General features: G+C 40.0%; 1 protein-coding gene across 1 annotated transcript in view; it reads left to right on the forward strand.

Moving 5' to 3' along the window:
- RREB1 (ras responsive element binding protein 1) overlaps positions 1-20,140 on the forward strand; it is a 44,260-nt gene that overhangs the window by 3,056 nt on the left and 21,064 nt on the right. The window contains exons 3-4 of the mRNA XM_053466270.1: positions 18,366-18,482; positions 18,783-18,985. Of these exons, the coding sequence (XP_053322245.1) occupies positions 18,366-18,482; positions 18,783-18,985 (320 nt within the window). The remainder of the gene's footprint in view (positions 1-18,365; positions 18,483-18,782; positions 18,986-20,140) is intronic.

The raw sequence follows: 20,140 nt of genomic DNA on the forward strand, positions 1-20,140 counted from the left end.
AATTTGGGGAAAACATTTGTACTTGAAGATACATTTTTCAGGCTGCAGACAAATCTACAGACTGTTAGCTGAACAGCGTGTTATATACAGTGTGTTTGCACATACATAATGTTTGTAATGTACTTGTTTTTATATTGGGTATTAAAGTTAACTTCTTTAGAGTACGGCAGCAGTACTACACATTAAAATGGCTCCCAGCGGAGATACTGGGAATCCTCGCATCACTTAACACGTCCTGTATAACCAAATGGTCAGGATTAACAGGCAGTTCCTCATTCTTGTGTAGCCGAGAAGTGATGAGGGTTAAGAGAGATGGAGTCCGAGAATGCACCTAGACAGGCTTCAGCGCCTGAGGAAGTGAAACCTGCAGGCCGCTGTACCCGCTGCTCTCATAAGATGGAGGAAGTTGCTTCAGTGACTTTCAGCAAACAAGGGGGAGATACAAGAAACCTGGCCCTTTTCATTTACATTGCCATTAACACCCATTTTCCTGCACCCATGCTGTATCTAGACACTGAAGTGGTTAACTCACAGCAAGCTGCTGCACGTAGAAGGTTAACAAACAGAAGTTAGTCTCTCCATCTTATGTACATATGATTATAACGTGAAACGTGCCACGTAGTTATTATACCAACACTAAGGGTGGCTCCCACGGCTAAACGTTTGTAGACCCCCCCCCCCAAATGATTTCATTAAAAAGTGCTATCCCTTTTTAATTAGTTAGCATCTTGTAACCGGCCACATACCGTGACCCAGTGCCTGTGAGCCCATCATTAACAGAGGCAAAGCCTTGTCCCTTAAAACCATAGCCACCTACTGGGTCCTATCTCCGTGGGACATCCGTCTGACCATCAACCATTCGAAACCACACATTTATTTACCAATGGTTATGGCCACCCTGATGCATGTCCTAATACCTGATTTTTATTCAAGGTATTTAAATTAAATGTATATGTTCTCTATAGGTAAGCAGGTAGTGTCATATATTTACATATATGTATACCGTTCTGCTTCTGACTGCTCTATCCTTGGAGTACGCTTCTCCATGTGACTACATTTGTAATTCTTATCATCCCATCTCACTTCAATAACTCTTTCATCAGCCTTACTTTACTATGTTGTAGTGCAAAGAGGCATCTGATAAGCACCAATTAGCCGATATTGTTGAGTGTTCTCAGTTCTGTTGATCTGTATGTCGGAGTTTGACCTATATAATCAGGTGATTAAGCCCATCATAAAGCAGTCCTTTCTGCCCCCGTAGTGCTTTAGTTGATGCAGCGCCGGTTCCCAAACCGGTAGTCCCCATCAGCTACATGTCCTTGGCGAGGATAACCGCATAGATTCCGGATCGCTCGCAGTTTTTGTATAGAAAAATAATTTTACAAAAGTATATTTAGTATTTCCACTTATTTAGAAAGGACTATATGCATTCAGGGCAGGTAGGGTGAAAGCTTCCTGTTACGAACACAATGTTTCTGGTCAAAGGGGTTTGTGGTACAAAAGGCGACTGTTTATCAGTGTAGGTGTGCGTACCTGCATTTCTGTGCATGTATAGTGTTTGTTATCCTGGTATTTTGTTTGGTTGTGTGTGTGTGTGTTTGTTTTGTTTTTTCTTTTTCTTTCTCAGTGAGGTAGGCTAGTGGATACAAGTGATGGAGGGCTGTATCTCTGCCTCTTGTTGCTGACTAAACAGTTCTGTCAGCTGGCAGTCGCAAGGCCTGAGGATTTGTGATAGTTGCTGGAAGGGTGTGGAGGAGATGGAAGGCCGAGGGGGAGGGGAGGAAAATGCTCCGGGCACCAACTGTTGCTCCTTTTAAGCTATGTGTCTGAGGCACCTTAACTATCAGAGCTGTTCTTTTTTTTTTCTGTTTTATCTCCAAATCTGACATCTTAAAACCTTCAGACCCTCCTGTATGGCGGTTAGATTTGGACTTGTTTTACTTGATGCTAATTTACTGCCGGATAAAGGAAACAATACTGTTAAATTGGGTAAATGATAATGTTTTAACAAACTGCTGCAGTCTGATAGATATCTTGTTTGAAAACCCTTTAAAATGGAGAGTCACTGTGGCAGCAAAGCACTTTTTTTGAGGGAAATTTCACATTGAAGAGAGAGCGTGCAGGAGAGTTGCAGTTTCACCTCACCAGCTTCACTAAATGTTATGAAGGGCCACCCCTGTGAGCTTCTTCTCCAAGGATAGCTTGGATGGCCCTGCATAAAGCATGGTTAAATCGGAGGGGGGATTTCTTGAAAGTCACCTCGATGATTGAACTATACAGGCTGCAGGACCAGTTTAGCCCTTTTATAATGCACTGTAAATGAAAGGTGTTGAAACGAAACCGTGCTGCAAACTCTTCTTTAAATTACCACTTTAGTGAATAAAGAGACGTACCTTGGGTTATTTTCGGATAACTTGGCCCAGCTTGCTGGATGACCGAACGTACCGGTTTCTCCGTATCCATTCTCTCCCGGTCATCAAGAAAATCTATTTGTCAGTAGTTTTTTTGTTGACATTTGCAGCTGTTCTGAAGAATGGGATACAAACCTGCCCTTTTCAGTCAGTTATGTTATCTGACATATGTTGATGGTTTACTTCTCTAATGTAAATTGGGATCAACTAGTAAGGGATGTACAGACACATTTGTAAATCAAAAGCGTTTCAGTAACGCGTGAACCAGTTGTGTGAAGTTTTAGGATTCGATTGTCGACACAATAAAGTGCTTTTAATATATATATATATATAAATCAGTGTGTATATATATAAAACTTATTAGTCTATATAGTTCAGTTAGTTACCCAGGTGCTGTAGCATCACATGTAAACTATAAACAAGGTGAATTTTGATGCATTACTCACCAACTCACCAATATACCTTGAATTTGACTCTTTCATCTAAAGAGTCTGCACATATTTCTTTTTAAAGCCGTGTTTCCATTTCCCCATTCTTTTGGTAATTCCTCCTACCCTGAAGTTTTTTTTTTTTTTTGGCCTGTAAATGAATGTGCGTTGTTATCATCCTTGTTAAGTTTGTAGGTTTGAGTGGACGCCCCTTGCCCTGCCTGCCTGGTACTGGCTCAAAAGGTACCATTGTTTGCTCTGCAAACACAGGGTGCAGCCCGTTTCCAAGGTGACTGCGGTTCTATGGCTGCTGTTTCAATCGCTCTCCCACACGCACTAAAAGTTACCTTTGCACACCTGAGAGCATCCCGCAGTTGGGGGAGGGCAAAACCAGCAAAAGTATTTTCAGAAGAAAAATGCTGTTTACGTGAGTAAAGGTAATGTTATGTAGCCTTTAGTGATGATCTTAACTTGTGGTATGAACACCTTCAAACGATGCTAGACATTCTTGACACTTTTTTCCCTTCCCAAATAATATCCTATTGGTACTTAAAGGGTTACTAACCAAAAGCTAGATATTTAATTTTTTTTAACTCTCTTGCTGCCAAACTACCTTTGCCAAGAAATAGCCTGTATGTTTTTTTCTGTTGCTGTTAGAAGCCAATACCATTAGTTTATCAAGCTATATATTCCCAGTTCATAAATATGTAAATGTTTTTTTAGTAATTTATTATTATTATTTATTGTTTTATATAGCGCCATCAAATTCTGTAGCGCTGTACAATGGGATTGGACCATATACATTTTTTAGAGATTAATCTGATACTCTTGGTATGAGTCTTGTCCATTGGAAGAGCACCAGATGTTAAGCATGGCCATCCACTGGTGGCCACGCTAGAACACGTAGCTTGTATGGCGTTCCCATTAGTCCCTACGTCATGCTGTTTTTCCTACTGTAGAATAAGATGTGTTTGAATACTGCTTTTGGACATTGTGGATGCTGATCTGAGCTGAAAAGGCAAGGTCCTGCTATCAGGTTTAGTACAGTTCACTCGCAGGTTTCAGTAAACATTAACCATTATTATCTGAGCTTGCAGTGTGCTGAATGGTTAGCAAAGAGAATGTGCCCAAAGACACAGATGAAGCAAACGAGTCCAAGGTCAAAAGGATGAGAGACCTTTTAATTATTTATTTTATTTTGCCAGTTTGCTCATGTTGTATGACTATTCTGAACTGATATGATGTTTAGAAGTACTGTACTGTATGTACTTGTGTGGATCTTTTCTATGCGTATTAATTGATTGCACACCGGTCACTGGATATCTGATTCACATGGAGTTCTGCTGATACTCTTTTATGTGTGTAAATGCGAGGGTGGGGTAGCAACAGCATTTATCTTTTTTTAATGAAGCTGGTAGCTTTGAAAGTTTTTTTTTTTTGTGTGTGTGTGTGTGGTTTTGGGTTTTTTGCCCCCCCCCCTCCCCCTACTGAGGCTGTAGTAGAAAAAAAAAACTGCAGATGTGTCCTCCTGGCCCTGCAGGGTCTAGAGTTTCTGATACACCCTGACAACACTGCATATAGTTCTCGCTCTTCAGTGATGGATTTCACCTCCTGCTTAACAGAACACTGCTGTCACTCATTGAGGCTGGGTAAGGCGGGACAGCTGTTGGCAGAGCAGTGATTGGTGTGCGGGGAGCCACACGCCGACCGGAGGAGGAGATGATGCTACTGCTGCAGGAACACTTTGCCAATGTTCTTGCCTTGTACTTTGGCCTGCATCCTCCCTGCCTGGAGACTCATAGCAGAGTAGGGAGAGAAAGCGATTAGTTGGGAGGGTGGTTTTGCAATAACAGGTCTATAGAGATGCACTTTTTTTTTTTTTATACTGTGTCATGTGGTCTTTTTTTTCGTTCCTCTGTAATTACGCCCTTAATGTGTAGTGAAAAGCCTGATATATCTTAATAAGCATAACAGCAATGAATAAAGTATAATTTGTCTGTAAATTAATATCTTAAGCAACAGAGGTGTTAGGATAAAAGGTCGGTGTTAGGTGTTATGCAAGCAAGTCGTACTTCATAGACTGGGTGGTAGATAGTGGAGCAGCCTTCCGCCAATAGAGGCTAAGCATGATGCCTGTATAAGTTTTACTTACTGGGTATATTTTGCAGATTATTGATAACATAAAATAAATATGAGGGTAGTAGGCTATCCTATGATTTAATAATTCTGTGTGGAGTGGAATTTGCCATTCTCTGGTACATAATTGCTAGAGAACCAGATGCTGCCTTTGTCTAGAGATGCGGAGGAGGCATAGTAAATAAGTCACTAATTAGACCATGGATATTGTTCCCCAAATAAAAAATGTACCTGAGACAAAATGAGATTAGATGTACTCATTTTAACAAACCCAAATAACTGGCCAAAAAAAAAAACAGTAGTGTATTATATATATATTTTTTTTAAACTTCTGTGTGCTACAGCGTCCAGTCATTTGTATAAAATGCACATCCGGCTGTAAAATAGTTAATTACTTGATTTTTGACTGTGACTTTTAAAAGTATCCTTCCACCCCCTTTCAGAATAAAAATTATAATAAAAACAAATTCTTGCCAGCTGAGCTGGTGTGCATGATCCTCCATGCTCCTCATCCTGTAGTGTGGGAGGGAGAAGAGACAGCAACCCTCCATAACACTGTACAATTTAAAGCCCTCTAAACAGACACTTTTTTTTGCCTCATGAATGGACCATTTGTTGCCGAGAGCACAACTGTTGGATTTAGCCAGCCCAGCATCCCACACTTCTCTGGAGTAACTCGCATCCCAACTGGAATACGTTCTGTGCCAGACCTCTTTCAGGTTCCAGTGTTACATTTATTAAGAACGTGCAAAATTGGCTTATGTTACTTAAGCTCTGTAAATAGTGTTTTAGGTTGACAACAGGGAGCATAAATACACACAAAAAAAAAACATGTTATGAACTAATTGTTTCCACGTTTGTCTTTATCCTAGCTGTAAATGCTACCTCGGTTGGACCATTAGATACTGACTTTGTCTGTTATAGTATTATCTTGATAACAGATGCACACTTTAAGGACTAGATTTTGAAACATCTAAGGAAGGCTGACCCAAAGTCTGTATCTTTAGTTTTATTTAATTTTGACAGATGTTCCTGGGATGGATAAGAGAAACAGCAGTCCACCAGTGTTTTATTACTTGCAGAGCTTGTATGCAAGCCCTGCTTTGAAATGCAGCATCTTGCATAGGCATGTCTGGAAGTATCCTGGGGGTGAAGGCATGTCTGGAGTCTTGCAAAGATGTAGATACCTCACATCCTTGTTCCATCAAGACTTGCCTTTAAGAGAGCATGACGGAGAAGAAAATGGAAGGGGTGGAGCGATTGTTTTTAACCATTCAAATATGTTTGTTCGTGATCTGTTTGATGGCCTTGGCGTTTCAAAAACTCTAGTTGGATTGGAAAGGCAAGATGATGTCCCTCATACAAGAAGTAGTACCCCACCCAGCTGGTACTTTCCACAAGCACATGGTTTACACTGTGTAATGTTGCTGGAAATAAGCGCTGACATCTTGCGTTGGCAGTTATTTTTTAATAATTTCGGCAGTTTGTTAAAATTTAGGGGAGCAAATACCAAATAGCCATGCAATCATGTATGTGTAGCTATCGCATTAGTAAAGTTCATATGAATAGTGTGCATATAGAGGTAAATCCACGGATCGTAATATTTATCTCAAAGTGTTGAAATACGATGATGATGATGATGATGCTAGTGAGGTTTCTGTGGTCTGGAATGCCAGTGGGTCACCCTACTTTAAGTGAAGTGTCCATCATGTAAATACATTTACAAGTTCTTTCATTTCCTCATATGTATGTGTGTAGATATATATATATATATATATATATATATATATATATATATATTATATAATATATTTTGCAGTGGGTTTATGTAAGAGAAACTTAGTTCCTCAGTCCCTTAAAGATGGATGGCTGTGTTATTAATGCTAGATGACCAGGCCCAGTAGACGCTTACTTGGACTGAGCTGATGTGCAGCAGCATAATGGTTGTAGCAAATGTTAGGCCCTGTTCCGAACAAGGAAATCAATTTTACTAACATAGTATTATCCAAGTCGCTCTCCCCCCACACACATACAGAGGAAGAGGCCTTTTTTACTTTACAGAAGGGGAAACATTCTTTTTATTCTGTTTTAACCTCTGCTATTACACTCCCTAAATACAGTATTGTTTTTGATTATTATTGCTTTTACAAATGCAAACCCTCTCCTGGATACAATAACCAGTTCTCTTCCTTAAAAAATGATGCTGGATCTGGGGCAGTTAAAACTAATAACTCCCTATATTTAGGATTATATTTGGTTGTCGTCTTACTGTGGGGTGCTTTGAAGTTTTTTTTTAGAATGAGAGTGTTTGGTAAAGTTAATGGTCCCAGAACTCTTATTATCTGTCTTCGGTTGGAAAGCTTTATCATGTACTCCTCCGTTTTACCATATGCAAAGCAGGACTGTTTGAGGCATCGCTAAGCTGACAAGCCTGCTTTTCCTCAGTGAGCTCTTCTGTTGCTAGGCAGCCATATTTCACATCTCCAGGTTGTCGCCTCCTAACTGTGGTCTCTTTGCAGAGGAATGCTGGCTTTCCTGTGCTACCTCAAGAGGGTGGAGGGCAGGGCTGAATATCTATTTACAAACCAGTTTCTGTGATATATGCACTGATTGCTACCTAGCAAAGATTCTCTTCTCGGGTAGCAGATCCAATACAAGATGCGTACACTGTTAAGTAGTAATACTCCTTTCACTTAATCAAATCTAGTTTGGCTTTCTTCTCAAACTTTGCTCCAATGAAAAGTGATGCAGAGGCAGTTTTATCCAGGCAAAGCTTATACAATTTAAGGCCGTAGAAAGCAGAAGTGGAACGCATCCTACTGATCACACAAACACTTTTTTTTTATATGTGATGGGCATTGACACATGCAAAGCCCCTGTATGTCAACATGGTCATCAAATGAGATAGGCACTCAACTGTGGTTCCAGACCCAAGTGTAAGTTTCACAGTAAAGTGCACAAAGTGTCTTAGGACAGGGGTAGATGCCAACATTTCTTATGGTGGACATTTACTGGGGTCTGTAGTAGACAATTTAATGACGTTCTGTGGATCTTCACAAACCTTGCCATGGAACTTGGTGTCCTTGTATCCATACTTTGCCTATTCTGGTCTTAGGAACATAGTTCGCATTAAGAAGGGCAGAAAAAAAGTAATCATATTATCTGATGCTTTATATGGATTGTATGTATCTGAGGAAAGAATCCTGCAGAAGTATGAACGTTAAATAGTGTAGGAGGACTTCTCCTGGAACTTCTTTGTACCTGTAAGCCCAGTCATTCTTCTACTATTGACACTGCAATACAAGGGCGTGATAGGAGAAAGGCTGCAAGACTATGGTCTGATAACGTTTGAGGCATGTATGCTGCCCAACAGGTTTGGCAAGGTTTTTAGTCCTCAATGTAAAACTGTGCGCTGCTAGGCATCCTCTGTAAATTGAGGGTTTTTTTCTGTTTAAGTTCACCCCCCCATTCCACTCATAAAGTTTCACAAAGACAGGTTTTTTTTTTGTGAAAGATTTTTGGGAGGGGTGAAGGACAGCGAGCTACATAAGAAATAGCAGCTGGCAAAGAAAGGACCTGCTGTTTAGTGCTTAAGACAGGGGCTTTGCATATGTCTGTGCCCATCATTCTGCAGCTCAGGGAAAAATAGGGAGGTAGCATTCTTAACCCTTCCTCTGCCTGTCTGGCCAGGGTCGCACGCAGCATTCCAAGGCATCAGTGACCCTATATATGACATTCAGATTAGTCCTCTGTGACATTCAGAGATGCGTTGCCTTATTTTTTTTCCTCTCTCTCTTTTCTCCCATGGTGCCACCTATGTTGAGTGCAGCATGCAGGATCAACACATAGAAGATGTTTCCACCAGTCTGTAACTGTTAATAATAACTACCGCATGAGTAGTAGGGTTCTTGTTGTTGAGAATTAACTTGCTCCTTCTTGACAGTTTTGCAATGTGGTGGCAGGGGGGATAAAAGATTAAAATCCTGTTTTGTATGAAAAGAGTAACCAACGTGATTAAAGATGATGCTGTTAGTAGCAAGATTGCAAGGTTTCTCAATACTAAGTAGATTACAAGATTTCTGGATGCTAAAGCCCTTCTGCTCAATTAGCAACCATCCCCTAGAGATGACTGCAACCTTTTCCCCACCCATTGGTAAAAGATGACCAAATTATAACAAATGTAGCCATTTTGTGTTGCCCCCCCAATATGGCAGTTAAAGGGTTAAATCAGGAGGGGTGGAATACAGATTGGTTCCATGCTTATCCCGTGCATGTGTTAACCCCTTACTGACTGTTTTTACAAAAGGAAGATGTGCTAATGCCACAATTGAAGGAACATACAGTACTTCACTATAAAACAAGGGAAAATACAGCAGCTGTAACACTAAAGGTCTGTAAGTCAGATACTTGCATCAAAAACAGATGCTGCTTGGGTAGCTTAAGTATAGATGGGCAAGTATAACCCCCCCCTCCCTTTGCACGGGATCTGGGGGTTAACGTGTCCGTGTATTTTACCATTGCCATAAACATACCATATATAGAACGGTTGCAGCTGGCTAGAATGTAACTTTGAGACTCGGACTATCCTGTGACAGAAGCATTCCTTGGCTCCCTCTGATCGGGCTGATAAAGTAGGGTGCCCGGTGTGTGACACGCATCTCCAGTGTGCATACCCTGCGCACATGGTCCCTGAAAGGAGTCAAGAGCTGCCCATGTATTGCTCCTTGTCTAGGACTCAAGGCAGCAGATTGTGTATTCCAATGAGCTCTCTGTTGTGTCTTTCTCTTATTACAGGCTTCATGTGACTTCCAAATGTTGGAAAAGCACATGATGATAATCTTGGGTCCGTTTTATGTAGTGGATGAGTGATGACTTAGAAAGGTTCACGCATAAAAATACATTAGTACTTGCAAATGTTCTTGGATTTTCTGCATTTTCAATTTATAGAAGTGATAGAATGGAATGTTTAAATCGGTCTGTACACATTTGTGTATTAAAATAAGAGGCGTAGTCCTGAGTTAAATATATTTTGTTTTCACCCAAGGCATAAGCATGGTAGTGTGGGAACCGTCATATGCTATAGAAGATTTTCAGCATGTGGTGCTGAAATTCTAGCCACATCACCCTGTGTGTGTGTGTGTGTGTGTGTGTGTATGTGTGTATAAGCCTCCTTAATTTTCAAGTATTTTTTTTTTTATTTTTTTTTTTGTATCATGGTCCCATTTAAACATATTAGACAACAATATATTCCCATGACTTGCAGTGCTTACTGGCAGTTAAGGGGACTTGAGGATATGGGAACAAACACAGGAGGGGAGAAAAGATGATGATGATGGTGGACGTAATACTCCAGCTGTAAGTCATTACATGCAAAATGGCTTTCTCAAACAGACAAATGGTATCCTTGTGCTGGGACCGTGCACACAGAAAAACATTGCAGCCGTCCCGCAGACTGTGCTTTCTTTGTGCCTTTCACTTCCATGAATAGAATACGTAACATCACGGACTGTTTGACATGGCCTAAAAATGTTCGCTGTTACCCTAATCTCCACTGTTTTTATACTTTCCCGATTTATTATAATTTTCTTTTTGGGAGAAAGTTCCATAGATTTGATGTCCTTGTCCTCGTTTTTGGTTTCTGGGGTTTACAAGTTTAATAGAATATTTTTTTGACAAGCCCAAGTTTTTTAAGGAAGACAGATTAATCTTCTATTTCACAATGAAATCTTTCGAGAGTCCACTTATGTACATGGAAGCCATTTCACAATTATATATTATATATAATATATATTTTTTATAAGTAGGTATATGTATATATCGGTATATAATATGGCCCAAGTTAAAAGTGTGTGTGTGTGTGTATGTATGTATATATATATATATATATATATATATATATATATATATATATATATATATATATATATATATACACACGCTACCTCTGACCTATGCATGGCAATAGTTTAAGCTAGGGTACAAAATAAATTTCCCGTCACTAGTGATTTCCTTCTCATGCAATGGTGAAGAACTTGCACGCAAGCCTAGGATATGATTATAATGATGCTATATACACCATCTGAGCTGCCGAGGAATTCTAGGTAGGGCTTGGCACACAAACCCTGCCTCCCTGTATGTTGAGCTAAACACCTCCGATGACACATATAAACGGAATGTATGCACAATGAACACACAGTGTAGCATCTCTTGGATTTTCTAACTGAGATGTTTTAGGTACTTTTTTTAAAACCATCTGTTTTCATAGATTCGCATACAATGTTTCTTTTTCTTCTTGTACCAGTATTTTTAGCTTCATCCAGCTTGGTTTCCATCCAGCGTCCAAATTGTGCTAATCTATCTGGCTTGGCTATGTCGGCTATAAATTACAATGCATGCATTAGAAAGTCTATTAACATAAGCTGGACAGTGGACCAGAGCCCCAAGGTGTCATAGACAGGAAATGGGGCTAAGGTTGCATCTTGTGCAACCATCACTCCCGATGTCACCAGGCGTTTCTACATATCACACCTCTTTTCCATGATTTAAAACTCTTTATCGTTATTTATTTTAAAGGGAAAAATAGTTGTAGGATTTGTTCCAAAATAGCAGAGTGGACGACAGGAGATTTTTCCAAGTAAAACTTGGATGCTAAGGAGGCATGGCTGCCGTAGCTTGTTAACTGTAGAAGAAGCCTGGAAGGCTTAACTGGCGGATGAAGACTGTTCTGCACTTGGGGAGGGAAGGATACAGAACATTAAATGCTTCAATTCCAGGGCCTGCTGTGTTGCCCAAGAAGCTGTTTTCTTGGCCATTCCTAAAGCTGAAAGGCTTGTTTACGAAAGTGTGTAATCTTACACTTAGAGCCAGAGTAACCAATAGCCTAAAAGTGGTATTTTTTGGATGAGCATGCCCATACCATAAACTATCTTATTGTAACGGATGTTAACAGTAATAAATGGTGCCTGTTTGTGTAACTCTGTGCGTCAGGTAGTACATGTATAGTACTAACATGCTTCTTGTGTAAAGCTAACTTGTTAAAGAAGATGTACAGTTTTGTAAGCTTTTAGGACCACTGATGTCCTGAAAGCTCATGTAACACAACAGTTATCATCTTAGACTGTTACATATACAAATGTATATCTGATTTAGGAACGTATTACTGTTGTGTACATATCCAGCTTACAGCTACCACGTTAGGGTTAGCCGACAGGTAGCTCTCCAGCTGTGTGTTTAACACCCATGATAGTTAAGCAACAAAACAAATGGTTTGTGTTTTGCAAAGGTGAACAACCTGCTGGGGGATTTAGTAAATGGCATGCGATGGATTACTAGACATTGTGCAAAACTGAGGTGTTAACACCAACAGCAGCTGGGGAACTTCAACATTTAACTGGTGAAAGAAGACTGCTAACGGAGTACAGTGATGGGAAATAAACATTGAAAAGGATAACACAGATTTAAATACTATTGTATTTTGTAAATTTCAGTCCTTCTTTCTGGGTAGAAAAGGGGCATCCTTAAAATCAATCACATCTTAAAAAAATGTGCTTGTTTTGTATTATAAGGAATTCACTTTTTACTGTAGGAGTTAGATAAGTTAATTAGATAATTTGTGTCTTTGAACATCTCTTTTCATTCCCATGTATTCCTATGACCTTTTGGATTCCAGATCTCCTATAGTAGATACGTTTTCAAGATTTCAAAAACACTATCCTGCCCCATTAACACTAAAAAATGCTCTTGTCTTATAAAGAGGTTAGCTAAAAGGCCCCAAAACATCGTACAGCTGCTAGGTTCTCCAACCCGAGAAGGTTAAGTGACCCTAAGTTTCCTGACCTCTGTGAGTGCTCAGAACATCAAGCTGCCGAAGGGGCTTCTGGGAAGATGCTTCGCTTGGGCAGTTTTCCAGTTTAATATTTAAACCAGCTGAAAAGACCACTTTAGCCAAGAGCGGCACCCCCGATGGCAGCAGGAAATACAGCTCCAAATTGCTACACCGTCATCAGGAGGTAGTCCTCGTCACGTTGCATACATCCATGCCTAAATTGCTGTTCTCCTTTAATCTATACGGTATGTGATAATGTCCAACAAAGATTTAGAATATATGGAGGTAAATTAAGCAGGTGCTTTCATGATCTTTATATGTTTTTCCCCATCCTAATAATATACTGTGTGACCTAGGAAGATGGCTTTGCCCTCTACTTCTCACTTAAGGTGATTGTAATTATGTGCAGCATTCTGACAGATTATAGGCCAGTACGAACCCTGTAAAGACTGGTCTTCATCCTGATTGGCTGGATTACAGGGTGTTAATCTCCCCAGAGTGCACTGGTTTTCACACATTCCATAACTGAACACCGCATAGAGCAGCTCAGTCAAGGAAAGACCTATTTCAAGAAAACAGTTCTGATGACATGCCTTAAAATAAACTTCACACGCTTACCTTGAAGTGACCTTTTTGACCTACACTACGTTATATTTGTGCCAAAGAAACTTTATTGTTACTTGGTAGCTCTTGCATTCAAAGCATCTGTGCTGATGGCTGTTTTTGACACTTCTTAAGCAGCTTTAAGGTTTTTTTGCTTAACTTTATTTCTTGAAAGAATTATGTTTTGTTTCTAGGTTCCTTGATGCATGTTTTTTTTAATTCACCTAGCACCCCCTAGTATACAATAATTAGCTTTTATCTTTTTTTTGCACAGTACTGTGTGTGTGTGATATAATGTATACGCAGTTAACTTTTAAACAGATGCTGTGACTGTGTACAGGTGGGGTGTGCCTTTTTTGTGTGTTAGTATTGTAAAATTAATACTAAACATACAAGGAGAGGCGTCCCTATCAGAGTGGCCTGTCTGCGAAGGATACACAATAAACAGAGCATCTGCAGAGCTAGCAGTGGGTTTACGGTACCTATTGCTCCATCCCACTTGTAATCATTAGCTCTCTGTTAAGCGTGTAAGGCAAAGTACATTTGATGGAGTGCCCTCGCTGCTTCACCCTCCTCCCCCCTCACCTTCGTATTATCACTTTTTTTTTTTTTTTTTTTTTTTTGTGCCATGATGCTTTTATCTGCTCTGAACTTTTTCTCCAGCCAGAGGTGTCGGTGTGAATTCGCCCTGAACTGTATCCATACAGTTTTCTTAGGCCTAATTGACGGTCAACCATTGTTATGCCTTTTTTTTGGCACACTTAACATTGGGTGATACTCATTGTTTTAAATGTGTCGGTTTCTGGAAGGAAATCCTACTTTTTTTTTTTGTTCTCTGTTGCGCTTTCATATATCCTACGGAAAAAAGAAAATGTGATGCAAAACATGCCTTCCAGATTTTTATATTCTGCGGCAGCTGGATTAAAAAATATTTTTTATAAAACAAAGTGCTCTTAACAATACCCATTAGAAATGAAATCTATGGCTGCAAACACACACATTCCTCCAGCCCAGCTATGGGGAGGTTTAGTGAGTCCATCAAGAAGCACGGACTTACTGCATACCTCTGTCACCAGTTTATTCACTCTTCTTCTAGCTTTCTCTAAACCAACAAAACAACCAAACAAACTGGAATGACGGAATTTATTTGATTTACTTGAAAGACAAAAAAACTGCTACCCCTCGTATAAAAAATATTATTTATAAATCATCACTATATTGTTTCAAGCGGAATATTTTGATGGTGATCAATCTAGCTTTTTTGGTTTTCTTGTACTTTATCTTACACAATGTGTTCTACTATATGTATTTATTCTGTTTGTAGCACAACAGTCAAGACCAAGCATGTTCTTTTATGGTCTGTTAGCCATATTGTTGTTATATACATCTGGAATACAGTCCGCTTCCTTTGAAACGACACGTTGCTATCGCCTTTTCCCTTTGCAGCACCAACAAGGGTTTAACGTTGTGATAGAATCCTTCATTTTTAAATAACATCTTTTCACTGCTACTCCCCCACCTTCTTTTTGCACCTCCCTCTCTTTCCACTACCCTTCACAAAGAAAGCAAGTTTTGTGAGGCGTGATACATTTCGAGGACCACATCAGCTCCAGGAGATGAAAGGAGAAGCCATGGGTATGCCATTTCCTGTGTGTTTTCACACAAACACACCATGTCTGCTCCCATCAGCTCTCGGACTGATGCTTCATTGAAATAGTCCTCCAAACCAGATAAGGGGGGAAAAAAAATACAATTGGAAATAGTGTTATTACCCAACACACATGATGCATGCCATGACTTTCTCATTGATTGTTATCAGCACCGAGAGATTCTTAGTAGACAGTTTGACTGTATCCTCCCTTCTTTTTGTACTTTATTTAGTAATGTGCTCTCTCATCCTTAAACCATCATATGCCAAACACGTAGGGTGGCAACGTGTGAATTTAAAGGCAACCAACACAACTGTGTGTATAGATTGCAGTTTCTTTTCTATTAGCGGCCTATATTAAATCAAACTCTGGTGGAAAAACACATATAAAATATACATGTTGGGAAAAGATGACTCTAGGAAGATTAATGTAAGCCAACACAATAATGAGGCGCAAAACAGTTTTCTATCTACTTTGATCCTGACCATCTCTATCTTTTTATGTTATGAAATGTTCATAGCTATATTGTTGGAACGCATACGCAGTCCATTGAGCTATGTAGTGTTTTTACACAGGTATTTTATTTCTGTTGAGGAACTGCAAAATGTTGTGTGTTCTATTCCTCCTCTTCAATACATGTTAAATACCCTCATTGAGGCAGCAGCAGCAAATGATTGCTTTCCTGGCTGCCTGAGCTGCACAAAACATACAAAGTAAGGCCTCTGCTTTCTGTTGTCTCCTTTCCCTGCATGCCGTGGCCCATCTGGAGAAGGTTTAAAAAGGATGCTGCCAGCAAACTTCTCTACTGGGCCCTGTCAGTCTTAGAACTTGCAGCAGGCTGGGAGCAGTTTGGTGGTTGAAGGTCAGTTGGGATATACTTCCTGAGTAACTTCCTTAGTTAATTATGTGATCTGCTTTGTAGAAGTTTCACATTGATAATTCACTGTCCATAAGTGTCTCTTGGTAAGACGCACAGATGTGACGTTGGTGAATAAATTTGCACGCAGTAAGCTTTACATGCTGTGATGCGGGTGTGACCCATTAAACTACTTAATACGTACCTAGATGGACTTTTTTTGTATTTGTGGTTCTAGCCTGAAATGAAGGTAGTGTTTTTTTTTTTACCTTAACACAAGTAACCCAATGTGCGAGTGTTGCTAACTAGTTTGTCAGTAATTCTTCTTCAATACAAGGAGACCATGCATGCCACAATGAAACATGGGGTCTTTCCTCAATAATAATAATAAAAAAATGTAGAAAAGTTTTTAAAGAGCCTTTTTAATTGGCTTTTCTTAAATGACTAATGGCTTCCCATTTTGGTATAACTTGGCGTGTCATGCTTTACATTATTAATGTAATCATATAGATGATCAACACCTAATTAATACAGTCATACCCAGTGTCCTCGTGGTAGCAGGAGGTTTTCCATGCAGACATAAATAACCCTACTCTATGGATGCACAAGAAGAAAAGTGTAAGAATGTAAGCGTGTGTGTGTAGTGTTTTTTTTTTTTTTTTTTTTTTTTTTTTTTTTCCCTTTTTTGTTTGTTTTTAATGCTGGTCCTCACGTGTCGGCTAGAAAAGTGCTGCTTTGTGAAAGACTGAACATTTAGCCATTTTCAGCTTTAAGTGGAGCTGTGTGCACAAACTCAGCAGGGAGTCTCTGGCACAGAATCAGTTAATCTTTCATTAAACAGATACACAGGAGAAAGGCACCTTTGTCAGCTGCTAAAAATGCTGCGGACAAGTGAAAACAAAAGGCCCCGTGTCATCACAGCTTGGTTAATTGGCACCCTTGTGCACGGGAACCAGGATGTTTAATTCTTACTTTGCCTCACTGACTCCCCCTGGGCACTTGCTCAGGACTTTAACCAATTGTTTGCCTGAGATGCAGGAGCCATTGGCAGCTCAAGGATTACACATACACAACTATTTGTTGTGCGGCACATCCTTATCTTTCTCCACTATCCTGTCCCTTCTCAGCTCAAAATACTTCTTCCCACAGTTCCAAAGGGCAGATGTACTTTATATGTGCGCGCGTTGGTTTCATCTTCTCCATGACTCAGAGCTGTGGCTGAATTTAGTCAGGCACCACTTCCCTTCTCACTCCTCCCATCTTCACTAGCCCTCCCTGCATCCTCTTCTTTTCTGCCGTGTTCTTTTAAAGTTGCAGCACTAACGTGATGTGTGTGATCTATTGCTTAGCATATAACAAACCATAAAGAAAACCAGAAACACTGAAGTGAATAAAGACGAGCCCTTGTGTTGCTTCCCTTCTTAAAACATTATGCAATGCTCATATGTTGTGTAATTTTTTTTTTGCATTGCATATGCATATTATGGAAATTTAAGTGGAAGTCAGTGCTGTATGATCAAGACTTCTTCATGTTTGCGATGAGGAGGTCCATTTGCTATGCGCGGTAACCAACCTCCTCTCGTTACCAAAAAATATAATGAGTAGTCTCTAATGTGGTTGGCTTTGCAGTAAGCTGATGTGCTGCACATTTCTAATGTATTTGAGGAGCATAGGATCTGTGGTATAGCACGGACAAAAGCAAGAGACGATTATGTTGTGAACAGTCTGCTCTGGATGCTGCACTCCGTCACATTCTCTTTTTAATAAGGAAATCCAGCCAATAAATGTTTTCCTGTTCTTCCTGAATGGGAAGCAACGCACTGTAGCTGCAGTGACTTCTTACTTACAGCTCTCGGAATGTAGAACCTTAACTACTTCAACGTTTTTAACTTTCCACGTTAGTGTTTTTTTTTTTTTGTCCTTGGACACCAATATGCATATAAACTGTTTTCTATAGTTTACAACATTTGTTGGTTTGGAAGCCAAGTGAAGTGCGTACCCTCTGGCGTATTTGGGAAGCGGGACATTTAATGTTGTATTAAACCTGACAACGCAATAGGACACTTGAGAGCGGACTGCCATACTCCCCTGCATGCTGACTTTAAACCATGTCTTTTTATACGTACAGTCGGTACTATGTATAGTTCACTTGTGTTCTTCACCTCCCCCAGCTGGTTGCATTGAAGTGTTGCTGCAAATGCTAGTAGCAACATTTCCCAAAGTATGCTGTCTGCTTCCTCTTACCACAATGTTATTGGATACGAACGTTGGCACAGAGAGGGGGACTTCAGATTATAGAAATATGGATGTATAAAAATGTGTTGTTCCTTTTTTTAGGCAAAGTTAATATTTTGACAAGGGTTTCAGTATCCGAATTTTGTAAGTGTGTGAAATACTTTTGTTTTATAAACCTGTAAGTTGTGACACTTATTAATGTACCGGTATTTCAATTTCCAGTGAAAGGCTGTTCCCCTAATGATCCCTCATTAGACCTCGCCAAGAGTACACTGGGAAAGAAAAGCACCGAGCAAGTTGCACAGCCCACTACCGGTCACATGGCTAAGGAAAATGGAGGTAATACATCTTGCACATTAATCCATACATGACTAAATGTATGTACTGAAAAGTCGGTGGGGTTTGTTCACTAAGAGTACATGAGTGATGTACCAGGAATGATGGTTCTGATGCTGCACTCCATTATAAATGGAACATGCACCTTTTTTGGGACCAGCTTGGTCCATCAAGCAACAGAAACTTGTTGGATGCCTCTCTTAATTCAGATTCTGGCAGATTCCATAGAAATTTGATGGCTACGGTTTAACTTCTGTGAACTTTGCGCTGAAGGTGTTGCACCCTTTTTCGTCTTTTTGACAGAGAAAGAGCCAGTGAGTGCTAACGAACCACTCAAACCAGTTAGCCTTGTCAACGGGTCAGAAGTTGATGACTTGTCGTCTGTTAATGCAATGATGTCAGCAGTAATGAATCCAACGAGTGTTTCTGAAAATGTCGGGAGCCTTCAACACACTAAGTCGCCAGCAAAGTCTCCTGCTCCCAACCGGATTGGCAGAAGAAATCAGGTAAGAAACCTATGGTAAAGCGTGGCACACCATAAGATCCACGCTGACATATACTATATACATCATCGCATCTATTTCATTTTACCCACACGTGATACGAACATAAGTCACAAGATGCATACCAAATTGTGGCAAGAATGATATAACAAAAAGGCAGACCTTGCTTGAGATTCCCCAATGTTTCGATAGCGCCTGGTACCTTTCTCAGGGGATGGATCTGAAACTGGTGGTAAGCATACTTTCTGAAGTCCTGCAAAAAGTGGTGAATGATAAAGTGTAATAAACTTCCCTTCAAATATCACATTCCACTAGACTTGCGAAGAAAGGTAATTTGGAGTCCTCCAAACTAACTAATATTGTTATGTTTGTATTTATTTAAACAAGGTTATTTTACATCCTGAGAGAGGAGTATTTTATCCCTCTGTGATCTAAACAAGTGACTATTAAAGTTCTGTAAAACATAAGACATCACGATACTCCAGCATTCTGTCTTCTATTTGCCGTCTTCACGCTATATAGTGATATGTGACGCCGGTCACCTATATGTAACTTTTACGAACTAGTAAACCAGAATTGTATGATGCGCTCAGCATCGTTTATGGTCACCTCTGCTCCAGTCGCTGAACGCGATGACTCAACTTTAACCTTTCGAACATAAGAGGTCGCTTTTTTTTTTTTTTTCTTGGTGTCTGCATGTGAAAAACTACATGGCGTATTTTCCATTGATGGCAACTTTTTACCTTTTTAATGTTTGCGCTTCTGCTTGTATCAGAAGCCTGGGTTGCATAATTGTGTTTATTTGCACTTTTCATTTGCTTTTCTAGGCCTGCCTCTAAAAAAGTGTTGCTATATTTGAACACATGTTACAGATCACACTGTATTGGTTGGTTAAACGCCGCCTGTGTGTGACACACCACTGGGACAGGGGCTTTAATCCGTCCCTGTGCTCTGGAGGTAGCACTGGCGCATAATGCTTGACATTATGGTATGCGGTCTACTCTGTGCTGGTATTAGGGAAAGTTTGGAGCATGGTTAATGATAAACCCTAGAGCAAACAGTCCTTTGCTGTAGCAGGGCTGGTATTATGTGCAGATTCTGCACTTCAAGGTGAACTAGCAATCACTCACGTTACCAACTGTGTTATCGCCTTTTTTA

This window comes from Spea bombifrons, chromosome 5 (assembly GCF_027358695.1).
Source record: "Spea bombifrons isolate aSpeBom1 chromosome 5, aSpeBom1.2.pri, whole genome shotgun sequence".
Taxonomy (NCBI): domain Eukaryota; kingdom Metazoa; phylum Chordata; class Amphibia; order Anura; family Pelobatidae; genus Spea; species Spea bombifrons.